This window comes from Coptis chinensis, chromosome 4 (genome assembly GCF_015680905.1).
Source record: "Coptis chinensis isolate HL-2020 chromosome 4, ASM1568090v1, whole genome shotgun sequence".
NCBI classification, from domain to species: Eukaryota; Viridiplantae; Streptophyta; class Magnoliopsida; order Ranunculales; family Ranunculaceae; genus Coptis; species Coptis chinensis.
Genome location: NC_141459.1, coordinates 19,964,186 through 19,982,750, shown reverse-complemented (window position 1 = coordinate 19,982,750; position 18,565 = coordinate 19,964,186). Strand labels below are relative to the sequence as shown.

The following is an 18,565-nucleotide window of genomic DNA, read 5'->3' as shown; positions in this document are numbered from 1 at the left end:
TTACGTATATCGAATTATAATTACAGATTCACATAATCACATGTACCGCCGCGTCATTGGCTAAGTTGCTAAGTATGGGAAATTGCGACTTCCAAACCTCACTCCGTGTTGTTGTTGTTGCTGCTGTTACTAAATTATAAATGTCCTTAAATTTCCAAATATTTGCCCAATTTTTTACAGATCAATCTCTAGTCCTCTAGTATCTTGTGAATCAATCAAGAAAACAAAAAATGACAATTGCAATGAGCTCAGATTGAACAAAAAAAAATTCCTTCCATTTACACCTCATATTTACAGAATAATGCCCTCATTCTCTCTACAAAATTCTTTTAACGCCAATACAAAGTATATCCTCCCCTGCCCCATGACTTATAAACTTACAAAGGCGTACACGTATATACTCAAACTACTGCTATCAACTAGAATCGACCACCCGTATATTACTAGCTACATCTGAGACAATCTTTGCCCAGACCAAAGCCTCATCCTGTAATAAATAATTAGCTGCGACTTCACAACAGGAACAAAAAAAAGGTGGCAAATTGACACCTCTAAGCTGTCTTCCAGCCAATCCTCAGCACCCCCATGACTGTTGCATTGCAAAAAAAACACCTCTGGCAATTCAGAAGGTGCCTGCTTATGCAGCCAAAGCATGATCTATGGGAACAAGGCTCAAACTGTGCATCGGCCTCACAGGCATAACAGATGCAGCATTGGTTATCCTCCTCACTCTCAACAGTAAATCCCATAGTAACTGATTCCCTTGAATCTGTACTGCTCTTAAGGAGGCTCAAGAATTGCTCAAGCTGCCCGACTCTTTCAAAAGAAGCATCCCCAGGTTTTAAGAACCCACCCTGCAAATCAATGAACAATGGCTCGTTAGTTCCTAAAAGATGGTCATGCAAATGTGTGAGCGTGAGGCGCTTGTACTGTGCTGTACATAAACGGGTGCCAATATAATAGGTCACTGCAAACATAGACAACTGGGGAGAGCAGATATCTACAAAAAGCTGATATATACTACACTCTTGTATCCACAAGTAATATTCTCTACAAATAATGGATGAGTCCAGAGGATTCTTACAGGTCTAAGTGTACAACTATTTATCAGAAATTCGAGAAAAAACATTTAGGGACATGAAAGAGAAAAATCTATTTCTCTTGGCAGGAAAAATTTATGTTCTTGCTAAATTTTCCTGCAACTTCAAAATAAATAAAAAAACAAGAAGTTTTATTCCCAATATAAAATGTTCTGTCAACTAGTGTATTAATTAAGTATTTTCAAAGTCTATGCACATAAGTGTACCAATAAACAATCAATTTCTACCAATGCTAAAATCAACTTCCAACGAAATATTAAAACCAAACAGATGTAGACAGCTGACATAAATGAATTATCGAAGGCTGTCCAACATGCTTTGAGGACCAAACACATACAAAAGTGAGAGTGAGGTTTAAAGTATGTGAACTAACCCAATTGTACTCCAACAGGTACTGGATCCCACAATGAACAGTAACAGCGCATTCCATGCTGGCAAAAACCCCCACAACATCATTTTGCTCCCCATACTCCAGATCGATACTAGTATCTATCAAATTCAAGATGATTCCAACAAGGGGGGATAAGATCATTGCTCGGTTAATTTTATCTAGAGATTGACCCTGTCTTCTAATTGGCCTGCAGGAAGGAAGTCAAACATAAATTAAAACGAGATTAAGTACAATAAACAAAAGGAAACTAGGAAACGAGTGTCGTGCAAGGCTGTCCAAGATTATGTAATAGAGTTGCAGATTATCTTGCAGGCCTATGCCTTAGGAATTGTAATTTCTTAGTTTCTAGTCTTCCACCTCTTGACCATAACTTGCATGTAATGGTGGAAGAGGATGCTTCTGAAGAATCTATGTAAGACATTAATTCATATCTATAAACCAAAAAAGGTCTGCCTAACCCTAGCTTTTTTAGTAAAAAAAATGTGAAAATTGTAGTTGGCTACATGCCTAAAAAACAGTTAAATTTTCATCCTTTAAGTGTGTAACTTGTTGATAACAATGAATAAGCATCAGCTCCCATGTCATGTATGAGCTTCAGCACAGCTGTTGGAGCCTCGTCTATGAGGATGTAATATGAACAAATTATGCATAAGCATCATTCCCACGGTGTTGCTCATTAAAAGGAGATGATGTAATGAAAGGAGCCCTATCATGAGGGCCAAAAGTCATTTTGGAAGGGAAGCCTAGTCTAAAACACCAAAATGCCTCCAGTAATATTTGAATGATTTACTAACACACAAAGCATGTATAATCTGAATGGGTGTAAAATTTTGAAATCAATTTCGTCCTTTTAGAAAATTGAAAATGTAACAGAGGTATGGAGTTGTGACAACTGATGAGAGAAGTTGTAACACTTCTTACACGAGTCTATAGCTCTAAATAACTAGGACACTTGCAAGATTACTGGTATACAGTCACATTACATATCCAACTAAGTAACTTGTTAGAAAGTGATCAAGTGACAGAAAAAACAGCTCATATCTCATAACAAAATCTGAAAACAGATATAAAAAATAAGAAAGTGACTGCCCTCACTGCTCAAACAGGATTACTGATAGCAATTCAAAGAAATGGTGACATGTCATCTTACATAGAAACAATGAAAGTAGAACTACAGGAAATAATAGTAACACAATCAAAAAGCAAGAATTGTGTGTAGGCATATGTATCTGTGTATGCAAGTCAGTTTGTATAATCTCCGCTGGTGTGGGACAACGGCTAGCCACATTACAGAGACACAAGCTCACACATCCCATCCTCTCGTGCCCAAAATGAACTTAAACGGTAATTTTTGGAGATGATGATATCTCTATCAAACATCATACTCCATAATATATTATGTGGATCTACACATTAATAAGGGCATTTGCCTGCTCAAAGATTGACATGCGACAAGAAACTTACATGTCGAAAAACTCAGTGTCTGCAGCTGAAGTGATGTGGTTTAGAATAAAGACAATCAACTCAGTGAGTCTACGAAGGTTTGTATCAGATCCTGATAGGAAAGCTTGAGGGATCTCCCTTGTACAGAATTCTAGTACTCTAGCAAGATTGCATAAGAGATCAAAAACAACACTACATTTTCTCTGCTGCAACTCCAAGCCCTGCAACACCATAACAAAAGACGAAACAAAGTCAGAATTAATAAACAAAGTAATAAGTCCAAAAAGCTTTTCCACAATATTCATAGGTCTGAATAGTCGGAACTGAGCAGACCTGAGAAATCTTTGATAAATGAAATTTACTTTTGGGTTTTGACCACTCACCAGTGTCATTGTCTCATATGTGTCACCATATTGCGTCTATGTCTTATCATCAAGTTAATATACCAGAAGTAACAAAGCTACACGCCTAAAGTCATCTGATGAAGATGGAGGATCTTGGGGGTTAATTAAGAGCAATCAGATCATCTGCTAACTACGGCAACAATAACTACTCGAAGCATAATTCACATGTATGACTTGTTGACTACTTTCTACTAACCAAATGTTGAATACTCGTTCTATCGGAAATGAATTAGATAATTGTATGCATACACTGTCCTTCATTTTACTCATATGCACGCTGAGTGGCCTCAAAAAAATATAATCCTGGGGATTTCTAGTGCCTCAAGTACAGAAAGCGCACCTCAAAGGTGTAGACTCACCACAACTCATCAGATTAAACGGCGAAAAGTTCAGATCGACAAAAATGACATAAACCATCCAATATGAGATATTCTTTTGGATGTCCTAAAAAAACAGCAGGTCAAGAAGAAAAGTGATGGCATATTGGATGTCCACTGTTGTCCCAATAGGACGATTTTGGATCTTGGAGAGCACTCTGGTTTAGACCATCAATTCAAGTGTTAAAACATCGTGTTTCCGAATTCTAAGATGATTTTTTCCCCTTTTTCTCTTTAGTAGGATGACATTTTAACAAGTGAAAATTTCTTTAAGGTAATTGTTTCTGTCACCCTTCAATGCAGTACATCTCAGGCATCCCTAAAGTAATTATAGACCATGTCAAAAAGATAATTTGAATACAACATAGAGCATCAGCAAGCATTTCAAGGCAAATAGAAAATAAGAAACCAAAGGACCTGGTATTTTTCTTGCATCTCTCGAACAGAAACTGAGAACTCAGTCATCGTCCAGCTAAGAGTGTTGAACAGCCGATTGAGAAAAGCTGATAATAATGCTTTATCATGGAGACAAGCCTCTCGCAGTAAACCCTGTAAGCATAAAGAGAAAAAACATAGTAAGAGCTCTGATTATGTATTTTGTGACAGCAGACACCATATTAATCACCGTGACTATAGACCTGAAAAAGATCTGATGATGATGACTCCCCATGCTTTGATAAACCAAATCCTGACCCTTTGCACAGGCGCAGAAGTATGTTTGTTACTGGAATCCATGACCTATTGTCGAATGCCGAAAGTAATGCTCTTGGCATACAACGGATTGCTGCTTCATTGTTTTCAAAAGCAGCCAAATAATCTTTGTATTGCACTAAGACTGACATAGATTGCAGAAGAAGATCCCTCAGGTCTGCACTGGATATCCTCGGGTCATTAAAATGGGTAACAACAAAAGTAACCTGAAAGACAAAATAAGCCAGGAGACCTGCTTAAGTACAGCTGTGTGTTTATGGACTATGTAGACGAGCAAAAGCAGATATACTGAACTTAACATCTTAGTGTCAAGATGTCATCCAACTGTGAAGCCTTAGTATACAACAAGTATAACCCACAAAACACACATTACCTTGTGTTCTTATGAGGGAAAACCATAAAACATGAATCGCTATATGTTCTACGACCGCCAAATACCCCACTAATAAAAAAAAAACACAGATATGTACTATACAAAATAAGTATGAAAGCCAATAAGAATTTCCGCCTTTCAGAGCTCGTATCAGGTGGAATTTTTTTTCATTCAAAATACCTATGCTACATGGACATGCCATATTTTGAAAAAAAATCCGTGTCGGATACGTATCCACGTGTCCGTGTCGGACACATTGCATGTGATTTACCTCAGTTTTTTATATTTCGCTGTGTCAGACACTTCGCATCCGTGTCTAATACGGGCACACCTGTCCGTGTCAATGTAACTTAGCAAAATACCTATACTTCTACAAAGTTCAAACCTATATAGATAGCCAGATAGGTACAGTTAAACATAATCGAAACAACTTTTGCTATTTCGCTTTTTTACAAGTCTATAACACGACTCATGCAACAGATTCACTGAAAACAAGCTTCGAAACAAGTTGGGGTGCCTCCAGGATATTATGGATTGTCCATGAAACTTCACTTCAACGCAGTGATTTTCCGTGCCTCTCAATGCTCTTGCTATATTCTTTATTCTGTTTCTTACTAGTGTCTTGATAGTAAATGAAGACGGTGTTATATTCACAAAATTTGTGAGGGATAAAGTGCCAATTTCGTCATACGTCTACATCTTTAAAATGAAACCAACTAGAAACTCATCATCATCATCATGACTTAGTTTGACTGATGACTATGGGGTTCAATACCATGCATATCTTACTGAAGCTGATCACAAAGAAAATAGCACAATGAGACACTCCATTACCATCCCTTTTCTCAACATGGTATACTAGCATTTCGCATTATTAACTAGTTAGAAATCCTGGTAAACCATAAATAGGATAGCAATTATAAAATGATTTTTTTTAAAATAAAATTTAAAACACGGAAAATGGAAACACATACAAATGAAGCAAGTCCTTGCTTGATAAAAATGGTTGAAGGAACAAATGGCGGATCACTCCTGCGCAACGCATGAAAACAATCGACCTGAAATTGGATACAAATAATTAGAAGATATTTATCTAGATCAAATAAGTAAACAACAGAAAATATAAAATTACAGTCCTAGACTCCTAGCAGACAGCTAAAAAGAGTGTCTGGGAGAGATGGTCAATGGATGACTTAATTTGAATCACAACAAAAATCCTTTCCCTTATATTAGGTAATCAAAGCTAGAGATATTGCACGTGATCAATTGTCAGTTTCACTGACACATTATTATGAGCAGTCGAGCAGATGATAGCTTTGCAATGAATTAGAACTCAGAAGTGGCATTCAAATTCTATAAAAGAAGCATTAGTCATCAACCCAATCAGAGGGAGAGAGAGAGAGAGAGTCTACCAGCGTTTCTAGATAAAATTCAGGGATATAAAAGAACAATGGATCCTCTTTGCTCAGGACCACAAGTAATTGAGCAATCCACATGCATGTTGCATACATTCCTCGTTGCTTCCATCGAGCAAAAAGCGAAACACGATACCTATAGTCCAGAATTAGACAAAACATCACAGACATGAAAATAACAACTGTACTAGCTAATGGGTGAACAGATCTAAGAAAAAAAAAAGGGAAAAAAAACATTTGATGGATTTATCAGCTGGTGACTGGATAGGTGGTGCCAGTGGTCTGTGACCTCAAGATCCTACATAATTGGAGGCATTCCTCTCCATTCAACTACCAACTCCTTAGTCCTCTGGATCTTACTAATATATTGAGCTAGCTAGGGTAACCAAATACTTACCATGCACTCCACTTTAAAATAACAATTAGATCATGCATTTTTACAAGTCTAGTGCAATACCATATAGGCCCAGTATTTGCAAGACATGTGTTCATCTGCTCAATAAAATTAATAGTTATGGCTTCTCAAGCAGTTCTATCCTTGTAGGAATTCCAATGTTCCCCCCTAAGAGCCAGTTCTTTTCAGAGTTTTTAAGTCATAATTCCACCATAAGTCATTATTTTCATAACAAGTAAAACAAGAATTTCTATGACCTCCTTGGATATGGCTATACTGCTATACATATATCACAGATAACCAAAACATTTATGGGTGTTTAGATACTTCAGACTTCAAAATAATAGCTACCGATTAAGGAGTAAACTTATGAACTCTGACTCACATTAAACATAATGGCATTGGAAGTAAGTATGTCACTCCAAACCACATAAAGCGAAAAGTAAAATGAAGTAAAACAAACGTCATGTGCACATGGTTCCAATTGCAAAAAAGAAAGATAAATTGTTGCTATTTTCTTTCTCGGTAAGTTTAGATTACCAAAGTTATCCACAAGTTTGTTTCTGAGAATATTGGTATACTTAAAAGACACTATTACATGTCTTCCAAATACCAAAATGTGGTGGAGGCACCTAGAGTGTTAGACATGTACGAAGCATGCGAATAAATGTAGAAATCTGCTCTGGGAATGAATATGAGGGGAGTGTCAACGGTAGATAGTATGCAGAGGTTGCAAGTTCTAACAAAACTAATATGAATGAGCATCGCATTAGAAAACTATTCATATATATATAAAGAAAGGGAAGCAGAGTACTTCCTTGAAAGATAGCAAAACAATGAAAACATTCAAATATCAGTTACCAAACATGCAAAAAAAATTAGGATGGAACAATAAAGAATGAAATTACTAAAGAGCACAAAATAAAAACACTTGTCTAATCGCCTCACCATGCACACTGTCTCACGCAGTCAACCAATTCTTCTCGGTACACATTTCTAGCTTCTTTCAATCGCTTAACCTGCTCACTGCTAGATTTATCCTTTATTTGTTTATCGGTTTCCTCCAACAAAGATATTGACTGAGACTGATGAGAGACATAATATGACGCCTGCATTCAAAAAATATTCAAGTCATTCTTTTTTTCTTTCACTAGGAGACAATACAAAATGACAACGGAAAAGTATCTTTAGTATCGACATTTTTGGCCAAAACATTTTAGTAGCTTTTAAGGCTAGTAGGGCACATTCAAATTAGTTTCGTAAGAATACAAGATGATTCTGGATCAAGTATCAGTGTTATGGACATTTTTTTGCTAAAACATCTTAGGATACATTCCAATAAGTTCCGTATTTACGGAAAACTAAAAACCACTGAAACTGATATAGAACTAATTCTATGTATGTTTTTTGGTGCATAAAACTTTTGTATACTAGATATGTCAGAACAAAATTTCTTGATTAAGAGATATAATAAATGGTTAAGGAATAACAATAAAAAAAAATGAAGACTATAGAAAAACAATTCGTGTAGAAACTAGAATGTACAACCATGAGGGCAATAACATATCTATGGCCATTAGAACTGATTAATTAGACTTTACTCATCTCAGGCAGCACAAATCACTTAACTTGTCCCAAGGGAAAAGTATTTTTGCTGGACAGAAGATACCAATAGTGCTGAATTTCTATATTGTACTCCACCAAGAAGTGACTAAATTTCATGTACATGTGTATAACAGTAAACGTGGACCCCAATGAGTTCAACGTGCAGGTACAATAGTATGGGAGTTGGTAGATACATAACTACATGGATGACTTCTGAGAACTTTCTCGATGCAATATTAATGTTGCATTGGACTTTCAGTACAGTGATTCATGTTGCATTCAAGATCTGGATCCGGCTGGAACAAAAATTGTGGACGCATGGCATGCTTCTGCTTGACCCCAACTTCATAAAATAAGTACCACTGTATTATGTGCTCAAATCAAGCAGGAAGGGGGATTGCCTAAATCCTGTTAACTAAATTACTCCACAACTAGGCATTAAACAACACAGGTTTATTGTGAACATGATGCGAAACAAATCCTACATCAGAACAAGTGTTCCACTAGCCTTCAACACAAATATTGGTGACCAAAAACATACCCCTTTAATATAAAAAGTAAAAATACACTATCAACCCCAGATTAGCGGAGCACCTATAGATAGATAATATGCATCGATGTTCTACAAGGGGGCCAACACAAGAGATGATACAATATGTTACTGCTAAATGGTTTGAAATAGAGATAGTTTGATCTCCTCACCTGCTTAAAGTTTGGAGCAAGACCTAAATGATACAATAAGAGCATAGCATCCAAAAGTTCCTCCTCTACAAGTGTTTCTGAAGTTAAGTGGCTTGCCCTTGGAACACTCCTCAGGTGCTGCACCAGTCGATAATTAAATTCAGAATCTGCTCGGTCACTAGAACTGGGTTTATCAACTATTTCATCATTCAAGCTTCCGTTACTGCAATCAGTGGAAACATGAGCAGATCTTTCTGGAATAGAGTTTCCATGGACTCTTGATCCTTTGGCACTGTATCTAATCTGATCGCTTGAGATGCTTAGAAAATCAACATCAGAGCTTGAACAACAACATGGCTTCTCCCGTGAAGAGTGGGTTACATGTGCTTCTTCATTATCCACACAGCCTTCCTCCCACTGAATCACTTCTCTTTCCTCATCATCCAGAGGGTGAGCTTTCAATAGATGTGTAAACGATCCTCCCAGTCTAGCAATGTCAGACCTATGAGGATCATTTTTAACAAACAAGCTTAAAGGGAAGCTCTGCTCTCCACCCTTATGAAGAAAACCTACATCAACTCTAGCTCTTTTGCAAGAGTCTTTCATCCATCCACATATGTCACTCCTACCGAATCCTTCAGATAGGAAATGAAGGATAACCGTGTACAAAGACACAATAACTGAGTTGCTTGAAATTCCTGAATGAGCCAGATTGTGGTCTGCACCTCTGTTCTTTAGTAAGAAGTTCTGTAAAAAAGTCCTAAATACTGAACCTGGTAACTGAGGAGGTGCTATGGGAGGTATGAACTGTATGACCAAGCGACAGAGTTCCCTGTGCATCTCTTCAATCTGCACAGAAACGGCCAACTAATCAGTGAAATACTAATATCTTTTAGTTCGAGATTCGAACCATCCTCATTTTTCATTTTAGTGTTTTCAGTTAAAATAAAAAACTAATTAACCAGAAAACAAGAAAGAATATGCTCATCCAAAGACAGTTCCCACAAATCAATAAATGCAGATGATTTTTCTAACATAACTCCATTTTCTTCGAGAGAAAAGTAGATAAAAAATATGTCGGAAATCTTTCTTCTTCAATCTCTTGCAACGTGGAAATACATAACGCAAGAGATACCTAGGTGACTGGTGCCATCTTTTTCTGCACGTTTTTGGAAAATATAAGAAGCAACTATTTCCATGTTGCCTAGAAATGGATAAAAGTAAGGTTTCTTCTTATGTAAAAGCCTAATTCAAAAATTTCACTTTACGTGCATGAAACAGTAATATACCACAGTTGGATACATGAATATATGATACCCTAGGCTGAGTCCAATGGCTCTCTATCCCTTTAAAAGTAGTGTTAAAGTCAATAAAGTAGAGCTAAAGTCAATAAAGTTGAGCTAAAATAGAGCTAAAGTCAATAAAGTAGAGCTAAAGTCAACATATTTTACTCTCTATCTCTATTTTACTCTCTATATATAGAGAGTAAAATAGAGATAGAGAGTAAAATATGTTGACTTTAGCTCTACTTTATTGACTTTAGCTCTATTTTAGCTCTATTTTAGCTCTACTTTATTGACTTTAGCTCTACTTTATTGACTTTAACACTACTTTTAAAGGGATAGAGAGCCATTGGACTCAGCCTAACAAATTAGAACAAAATTAAATAGAATAAAATAAAGTATCATATTCAATATGAACCCCGCCATTATACTGTTAACTTCATCCAAACCCACTTCTTCAATTCCTTGTCATCAATGTAAGGTTTATCATCTAAAAACTTTAATCTCGTTTGTTACTGATAATACAATCATACAACTAATGCACAAAATACTGCTTTACTAATATTGCAAGAAACCAAATCCTGGATTTACAAAAAGGAACAAGCACGAAGATACCTTAGTGACAGCCTCCGATAAAGCTGTAGTTGTCATCATCATGCTACCTTCATGTGACACATCCTCACAAGAACCAGGCCACCAAACGGATGGCATCAAGTACTGCAAATCCTGCTTGTTTGGGCCTTTTCTTGAGAGAAACCCTTCCAATAAGAACTCAAAATCTGATGAATTCCAACAAAGCACCATCAGTTCCTCTTGCCTCAGAATGTGGCATGTCAACGCAAGGTAAGAATAAGATCCGGAAAATGGACAGTCCATCAGAACCAGCGAGGATGTTTTGCAGCTGCAGGAAAGAGCATTGATTGCATGCTGGAATACCCCATGAGAACCCCTATACTCTAGAAAAAGGCTAAGGACTCTGTCTAACCTCTCATAGTCATGTGGTGCCCGCTTTCCAAAAATTTCCATTAAGAACGATACAAATGGCCCCCACCCAATATATTCACTGTGTCCAGCTTCCATATCAATAGCAGAGAAAAGTTCCTCACAGATCACATGTGAGATTGGATGAAAAAGATCTTCAAGTGGCGAAAATCTTTTTAATCTTCTCAATTTCTCAACAGAAGTTGAAGCAGCTTTCTCGACAAATTGAAGCTCCAACAGCCGTGATAAACATTGCAACAAGTAAGTGGCAAGGGAATTGGACGCCGGAGGAGCTTGAAGAGGAAGAAACCCTCCAATAGGATACTTAAAGGGACGAGAGCCAAAGTTCAAATCGCAACGCTCGCCTTGAGAAAGAGAAACTGCTGGATAATACCCAAGTCCAGGCTCCATCTTACGAACCGTATCAAATGCCACCCCAAGAGAGACACCATTTCTGTAGAAGGAGATCTCATCATGGTCCAAATCGATACAGCACCCTATCACATCACCAATAACCCAGGACTGACCATATGTCTCCGCATCTTTGTTCCATTTGGTGACCCTTCTCCCATCAAACGCATATGAATCTTCAGCATCTCCTACACCCTTGTGATTAGTGAAGGGGCAAGAAAAGGTGGCCCACCCAAGCTGCTGTACTCCAGAAGTTTCTAAAATCACTTCATACATCCATTTTCCTTTCCAAACACAACTATTCGCTCTGGCGCTACTAAACATGGCAAGGCTCTCGACAAGCAGAGGTTGCTTCAAAATCCGAATATCTCCACATATACTGGCTTCGTCAATCGCAACAGTGTGGGGTCCAAATCCATTATTAAGAATGCATATTCCATCTCTATTGCTATACACGCAATTCAAATCCTGGAATTTCAAAACCTCATTCTTCACAATAGACCGAGCAAAATCATCGTCAATTCGACAAGTTGATGGATCAATTGTTTTGTAAGGGAGATCAAATATGTGCTCAAGAGTTCTCTCAACAGGCTGCTGTCCAATTTCGTCACAGTTAGAAACAAGATGGGCTTTCTGAGTCTTGGCTCTTCGATCTTCCCCAGCTAAAATCACAGCCAAACCCGACGACATCCCACCAATACGCGGCGAAAACCCACCAATCCTTTGACCCTCTTCAGCCATAAATTGGGGAGGATGGGGTTGCCTCCCCCAATTATCAAACACTTCTAAACAAACTCAAATTCCAACTCCCAACTACTTAATCAACTTAACATTCCCATCAAATTCACACTCCACAAAACTCAAATACCAATTCCAGCACAAATAAACTCTAACCCCTCAAACTACAGAAAACCCACATCTGCAAAATCATAATAACAGACAAATACTCATTCACAAATCCCAATTTAGCCAAACAGACACTAAAAACAACAAAACAGTATAAAATGAATCAAACAATTTCGAAAAAGTTATAATCTTTTGCCATGAATTAACAACAAATAAATACTCTAAATGAAACTCAATTCGGGAAACTAGAACAAACTTACATGTTTCGAAGCTCTAGAAATCCACCGAGACAAAAAGATACCATCTTTATGCAGTGCAATCTCCCGAACAAAGTGGCGGCGGGAGCAACTTAGGGTATTTTGGAGTTCATTAATGAAGAATAATAAGAGAGAGAAAGTTGTTGTTTTTTTTTAGAGAGAGAAAGTTACAGAGAAAATGTCTTTCCTCATATATATATATTTATTTTTTTTGCAAAAATCCAGGAATTCAACGAACCACACGACCAAACCAGCTGACTTGATCGACACGTGTCATTGTGTTTTTGGAAAGTGAGTTTAATTCACTTGTCTCACGTGATAATGACTCTTTTTAGAAGTAACTCTTTTTAGAAGTATACTTCTTCTTTGTTCTGGAGACTAGTGAGCCGGCCCTATTTCTCGTGGTCAGTCAACGTTTCGCGAGATGAATTACTATTTTGGTGATATATCGTACAAAAGTAATGGAAATGGGTTACTGTGGAGAAGGCATTATGATGCACTGCGTATCCTATCCTTTGGGACTTTTGTTGCCCCACTGCAAAATTGGTGATGTGTTTCATTACTCTGCCAATGAATGGGAATATTAGTATATTACCCAGAGGAGGAAGAATAGGAAAAACTTTTAGAACATGGAGCAAAAGCAAAAAACCACCAAATTTTAAAAGTTTTAAATGGGGGTTGTACTGCCCCGGTACATGAGTGAATAGTTATATGTGGTGCTTTTTTGTTTTCTTCTTTATAATTTTTTTGTCATTGGGTTATTGCCAGTATTTTCTCACTAGAGTTTTGTCAGGCTAATTTTTAGTGGAAAAATATCAGTTTGTCAGTGTTTGTTTGCAAAAATTTATAGTGAAAAAATATAGAATTTGTCAGTGTTTGTTTAGATGGTTTTTTTTTCCATAACAAATAATATTTTTTTTGTTTAAACTCAATGAAGTCTAAAAAATTAAGAAAATTAAAGACAATACACAATCAAACACTTCAAATTAAGGATGCACAATCATTGAATAATGCAGTTGTATTGATATTAGGTTAAAAACCTATTAGACAAATTTCATGTTGTGATGATATTCAAAGACTAGTTTGCAAATACAAATTCATTACAAACCAATCTCAGAAGTGTTATGAATGTTGTCGCATGATAGTCAAGTGTTGGGACATGGGAATATGGGATCGAGTATGGAATGCTGGCCTAGACCCAGAAGACCCTATGCACCAGTCTTTTGTATGCAAGCCCAACACCTTGTAATGAAGTGTTGTGAAGTAGGTCACGCCTTGGATATGAAGGAGAGTATCATATACTATTAAGGGGGGATAACACACCTTTAAGAAGTGAAATATCAAAAGAAAACTGGCATATATTCTTCGAGTCAATAGATATTTGCAAAAGCTCGGGATGTTGCAATAGAAATGAATTACAAATGGAAACTAAAGGCAGCTCTCTTGCACTCACTTCATGCTGGAGCCAGAGGAAGAAATTGATGCTTCTTATACCCCTCTCGTGTACTTGTAACTTGTAAGAAATATGGAAAAGTCGTAGCAACCGCAGCAGCAGCAGCACCAATCCACTACACTACTAAACCACCTACCACCTACACCATCACGCACCACACCAGTCCACACACACACACCAACCAGCACACTCACCACACTCCCACCACGAGGCACCAAGCAGCAAGCAGCACATGGAAGCAGCAGCAACAACAATAGTAGCAGGCAGAAAATAGCACCAGCACACAGTAGCAACACCCAACATACAGCAGCAGCATGCATAAAGCAGCACCTAGCACACAACAGCAACAACACCCAACACATAGCAGCAATAGTGCATCACCACACACAACACAGCACCACACTCCACTCTACCACATGACCTGCCAACACACACACACACACTACCACCTCCACCACACCACGTACACCACACACGCACACTACCACCTCCACCACACCACACCATACACACACTACCACCTCCACCACACACACAATACCACCTACCACCACACAGATACACACCTAATAATCATTACTTCCAAGAATTAAACACTATTAAACTGTTTGTTACTTCAAACAACATTATCAATACTTTTAAGATCGAAATGCTAAATAGTTTCATATTCAATAGTCTTCAAACAAGGTATCAATACTCTTCAATATCAATGTCAATGAAATAGTCTCATATCCATTTGTCCATCAACGAAATAGTTCATATCATATCAAACCATGTCCAATCAAACAACAGTCAAGCATATTACCATATCCATCAACAAAGTAGTTCAACAAAATCCACGAGCCTTATTTAACAGACACTATTTTCAGTAAAATCAAAACCAAAATGAAACCAAATAATACTAATTACAGTGGGAATGAAATATATATATATAAAAACGAAATCAAATCCAACCCTAGCCCCCTAAAAAAAAAATCAAAACCAAAAAAATCATACCTGATGGCGGTGAGCTAGAGAGAGATTACAGTGAGAACCCCAAATCCAAATCTAAGAAAGAGGAAAAAAAACATAGAGAAAATGAGAGAGAGAGAGATGTGAGATTGTTAAATTTACAACCAAACATGTCAAATTTCTTGAAATTACTGGTTGATTTGAAACTTATTGAATTGATTAAAGAGATTGTTAAGGAAATCTCACTTGGCTATTTGAGTTATTTGAATGAGAAATCGAGCGAAGTGAGAGATGCGAGAGAGAGAGGGAGATGAGTGCGATAGATAGTGGCAAATATGTTTGCCCTAGTGGGAAAATTTGGGTGATTTTGGGGGGGGGGGGGGGGAGGTGGATTATATTTTCCCATTTCTAGTGGGAAAATTTCATTTGTCGCCAAAATGTAAATAGTGTTTGCCACTACTCTTAAATGCAGCCAAACACTGGCTAATGGTGCATCTAGTGGGAAAATAAAATTCGTCACCCCCATTTGCCACTAAACAAACTAGGGGTGATAAAAGGGCCAGGCCGAGCTAGCCCGGCCGATCAAACCATAAAAGCCCTCATAATTGAGGGGCAGGCTATTTTGTACTAAGGGTCGGGTCAAGTAGGGTCATGCATGAAAACTCGAGCCCTTAACCCTCCCCTCGACCCTCATTTTTTAGGGCCAAATGAGGACCGGTTATACTTTACTTTACTTAAATGTTTTGTGTTTTTTTATTTATTTTTATCATATTTTGATTATGTATATCAATTTTAACTACGTATACAAAACTAATTTTAACTACATATGTTGAAAGATATGGTACTCTCAAAATATCTACATTTTTCATACTTTTTTTTTTTTTAATAATCTAGAGTTTACTTAAAAAAACGGGATACAAAGTTTTTCTATTTTTATTTATTTTTTTCATCTATATTTTGATACAATTTATCATTCCTTCTCGAAAGGTATTTTAACAAAGGAGCAAGTAATACTTCTAACTACCGACAATACCATGGGCTGCGTTCACTCCCCTTTCAAAATGTTTATGGCTCCCACAAAACTTCCAGTTTTAACTAATCCCATGCTTGAATGAGATTCCTGGTACTCTACATTCCCCAAAATATTTTTGGACCCAACCATCAAGATTTTTCATACTTTAAAGATGTTGTTATGTTGAATTTGAATTTGCTTTTATGTATGACTTATATATCTATTCTTCAATCAATTACAAAAAACGCATATGTTATGTTATAATCTATCTCCTATTGAAAACTAATTCAGTGATTTTTTTTTATACAATTTAGATAAATACATAAATATAATGTAAAATAACAAGAAAACGTATGAGGGCCAAATGAGGGCTGGTGAGGGCTTAATGAGGGCCAGGTTTATGCTTTAGAACCTAGACCCTATCCCGCCCCTAGCCTTATAGGCATGAGGGCCGGGCCGGCCCGCCCCTCAAATCTGTGAGGGCCAACTTTTGAGGACTTGAACGTGTAATTTTGATGGCAAGGTCGGGGCAGGTTGAGGGCCATGAGGGCCAAATTATCACCCTTAAAACAAACACAGCCTAAGTGGATAGGCAAAGTCGGTGCATACCCAAAGATATTATCTCTAAAAGAAAAAACCAAAATCAAGGGCCTCATTCTGAACCCACTGGCCTTACCAGATAGTCAGATACTCAAATCTAAGTAAAAAGCTCTTTTCAAAAACATAAAAGAACAAAAAAAAAAAAAAACTGATTTTGAGGAGCTTGCATAGTTGGCTTGTTGCACATGCCTTTTGATTGTTTGAAACTCATAGTCGGCACAGATTACATCTACTGTCCTATTTATCTTATCTTCCTCCTATTTGTGCCGAATTCGCATTGGAATACACTTATAGTCTTATACGCATATGGCAAGTATCTATCATCATACTAAAGTACACCATAATTAACATGGTCACTTAAATTAGATCAGCTTTTTTTTCTACCACTAAATACCCCGATGAAATATTAAAAATAATTGTTCACTGCCTTTTAAAATGGACTAATTCGTCATTTTAATTTTTACTTCCGTTTATACCCTTAAGTTGAATGAATACCCTTGAGGACTTTTGTGTTATTTAAAGTCAACAATCAAATACACACACCATTTCAATTGTTTGGGAGATACGGCTTATCATTAATACAAGGTTTATTACATTAATTAATACCAACTTTATTGACTTACACGGTTCTAGCTTCTCTTCTCCCTCTTCGTCCTCTATTGAAATAAAAGAATATGAGCTCTCTGTTGCCTTTCTTTTTTCTTGATTTCTTCCAGTTTTGAAGAAAGCAAAACAAGTGGAAGAATACCAACTTTAAGAATGGTGGGAAGAGAATTGAAAGTAGGGAAAGAAGTGAAAGCAGTGAGAGTACGAACAACGATATCGTGGTGTTCTAATATCACGTGCATCATCAAGGGTATTGGTCAGAATGGTAAGTGTTTTCATTTTGCAATAAAAATTAAGGGTTTTTTAGACTTGCCCCCCACCCCATTATCTCGTGGTGAAATGTCCCAACTACCATTTCGAGTGTCAAATTACCTAAATGGCCCCTTGACTTTGCAGGACCTAGTTTCATGTTTATGAAGTACATAACACATGTTAATATCTTGTTGATTCTAATCAACAGTTATGATTGCATCGCCCCAAAACAATTTAACATATACTCTAAATTTTAACCAAACTACCCTTGTTTCTTGAAATAATTACCTTGAGTTCATCTTTCCCAACTAATTATGCACAAATTTTGTTTGAAATCATCAAAAGTAACATTTCAATATGGGTAAAATGATAGTAGGTGTTTAAGAATTTAAAAGATTCCAAACAATAAACATGCATAATGGTTAATAACAACATGTATTAGTGTTTCTTAAGCTTGGAAGACATTAATGGAGATTGTTCATTTGTAATGGCGATTTGGGAGGGGATGTCTAACAACAGATATAACAATGTGGTGTCTATGTGTCAATTTCTAACTTGATAGTTATTTTCTAATTGTTTATTTTTGCTACCAATACCTCTCTTGTCAACATGTGTCCAATGTATGATGTGTTTGAATTGTGACCTTTAGATTAGATTGGATGAGATGTTGACATGTGTCCTATTTTTCTCTCAAACAAGAAAATGGGTATTGAATTGAGAAGTCGAGAGTAATTTAGGTAGTTTACAACGACAATGGTATATTGGACATTTCACCAGGAAATAACTATCAATATGCATTGATTGAGATGGCGAGTTAGTGGGGGGGGGGGGGGGGTTTAAAAAACCCAAATTAAAATTTTGGAGTGCTTGGTCTAATTTCCTGATTTTAATAGGGTTATATATTGTTACTTTAAATGGGGTAGTATGTTGTGAAAATGTTCATTTAGAATGAACATGAACCCTCATCTCCCCTCAAATTTTTGGAAGTTGTCATTGCTTTGTCATTTGAAGGTAGTGGT

The 18,565-nt window shown here is 37.0% G+C and overlaps 1 protein-coding gene across 2 annotated transcripts; it reads right to left on the bottom strand.

Moving 5' to 3' along the window:
- Positions 1-253: 253 nt before the first annotated feature.
- Positions 254-12,841, bottom strand: LOC147502440 (E3 ubiquitin-protein ligase RKP). Of its 2 annotated transcripts, XM_086607254.1 has the most exons (11): positions 12,676-12,841; positions 10,793-12,488; positions 8,916-9,743; positions 7,557-7,717; positions 6,212-6,350; positions 5,774-5,857; positions 4,354-4,632; positions 4,133-4,264; positions 2,956-3,155; positions 1,474-1,678; positions 254-854 (listed from the first exon to the last, which is right to left on the bottom strand). In XM_086607254.1, the coding sequence occupies exons 2-11, from the start codon at positions 12,308-12,310 to the stop codon at positions 552-554; spliced, it is 3,849 nt and encodes a 1,282-aa protein (XP_086463380.1). In that variant the 5' UTR covers positions 12,311-12,488; positions 12,676-12,841; the 3' UTR covers positions 254-551. The 2 variants fall into 2 exon arrangements, 1 of the variants encoding a protein (XP_086463380.1); XR_015221700.1 differs by lacking the exons at positions 254-854; positions 1,474-1,678; positions 12,676-12,841 and adding an exon at positions 3,318-3,412 and having other exon boundaries at positions 3,017-3,155; positions 10,793-12,455.
- Positions 12,842-18,565: the final 5,724 nt, after the last annotated feature.

Excerpts from the sequence above, each read along its gene's own strand:
- LOC147502440 (XM_086607254.1), bottom strand. The coding sequence starts at position 12,310 with ATGGCTGAAGAGGGTCAAAGGATTGGTGGGTTTTCGCCGCGTATTGGT. Across the intron at positions 9,744-10,792 it reads TATCGGAGGCTGTCACTAAG|ATTGAAGAGATGCACAGGGA; the intron begins GTATCTTCGTGC and ends GTTTCTGTGCAG. Across the intron at positions 6,351-7,556 it reads TGCGTGAGACAGTGTGCATG|GTATCGTGTTTCGCTTTTTG; the intron begins GTGAGGCGATTA and ends TCTGGACTATAG.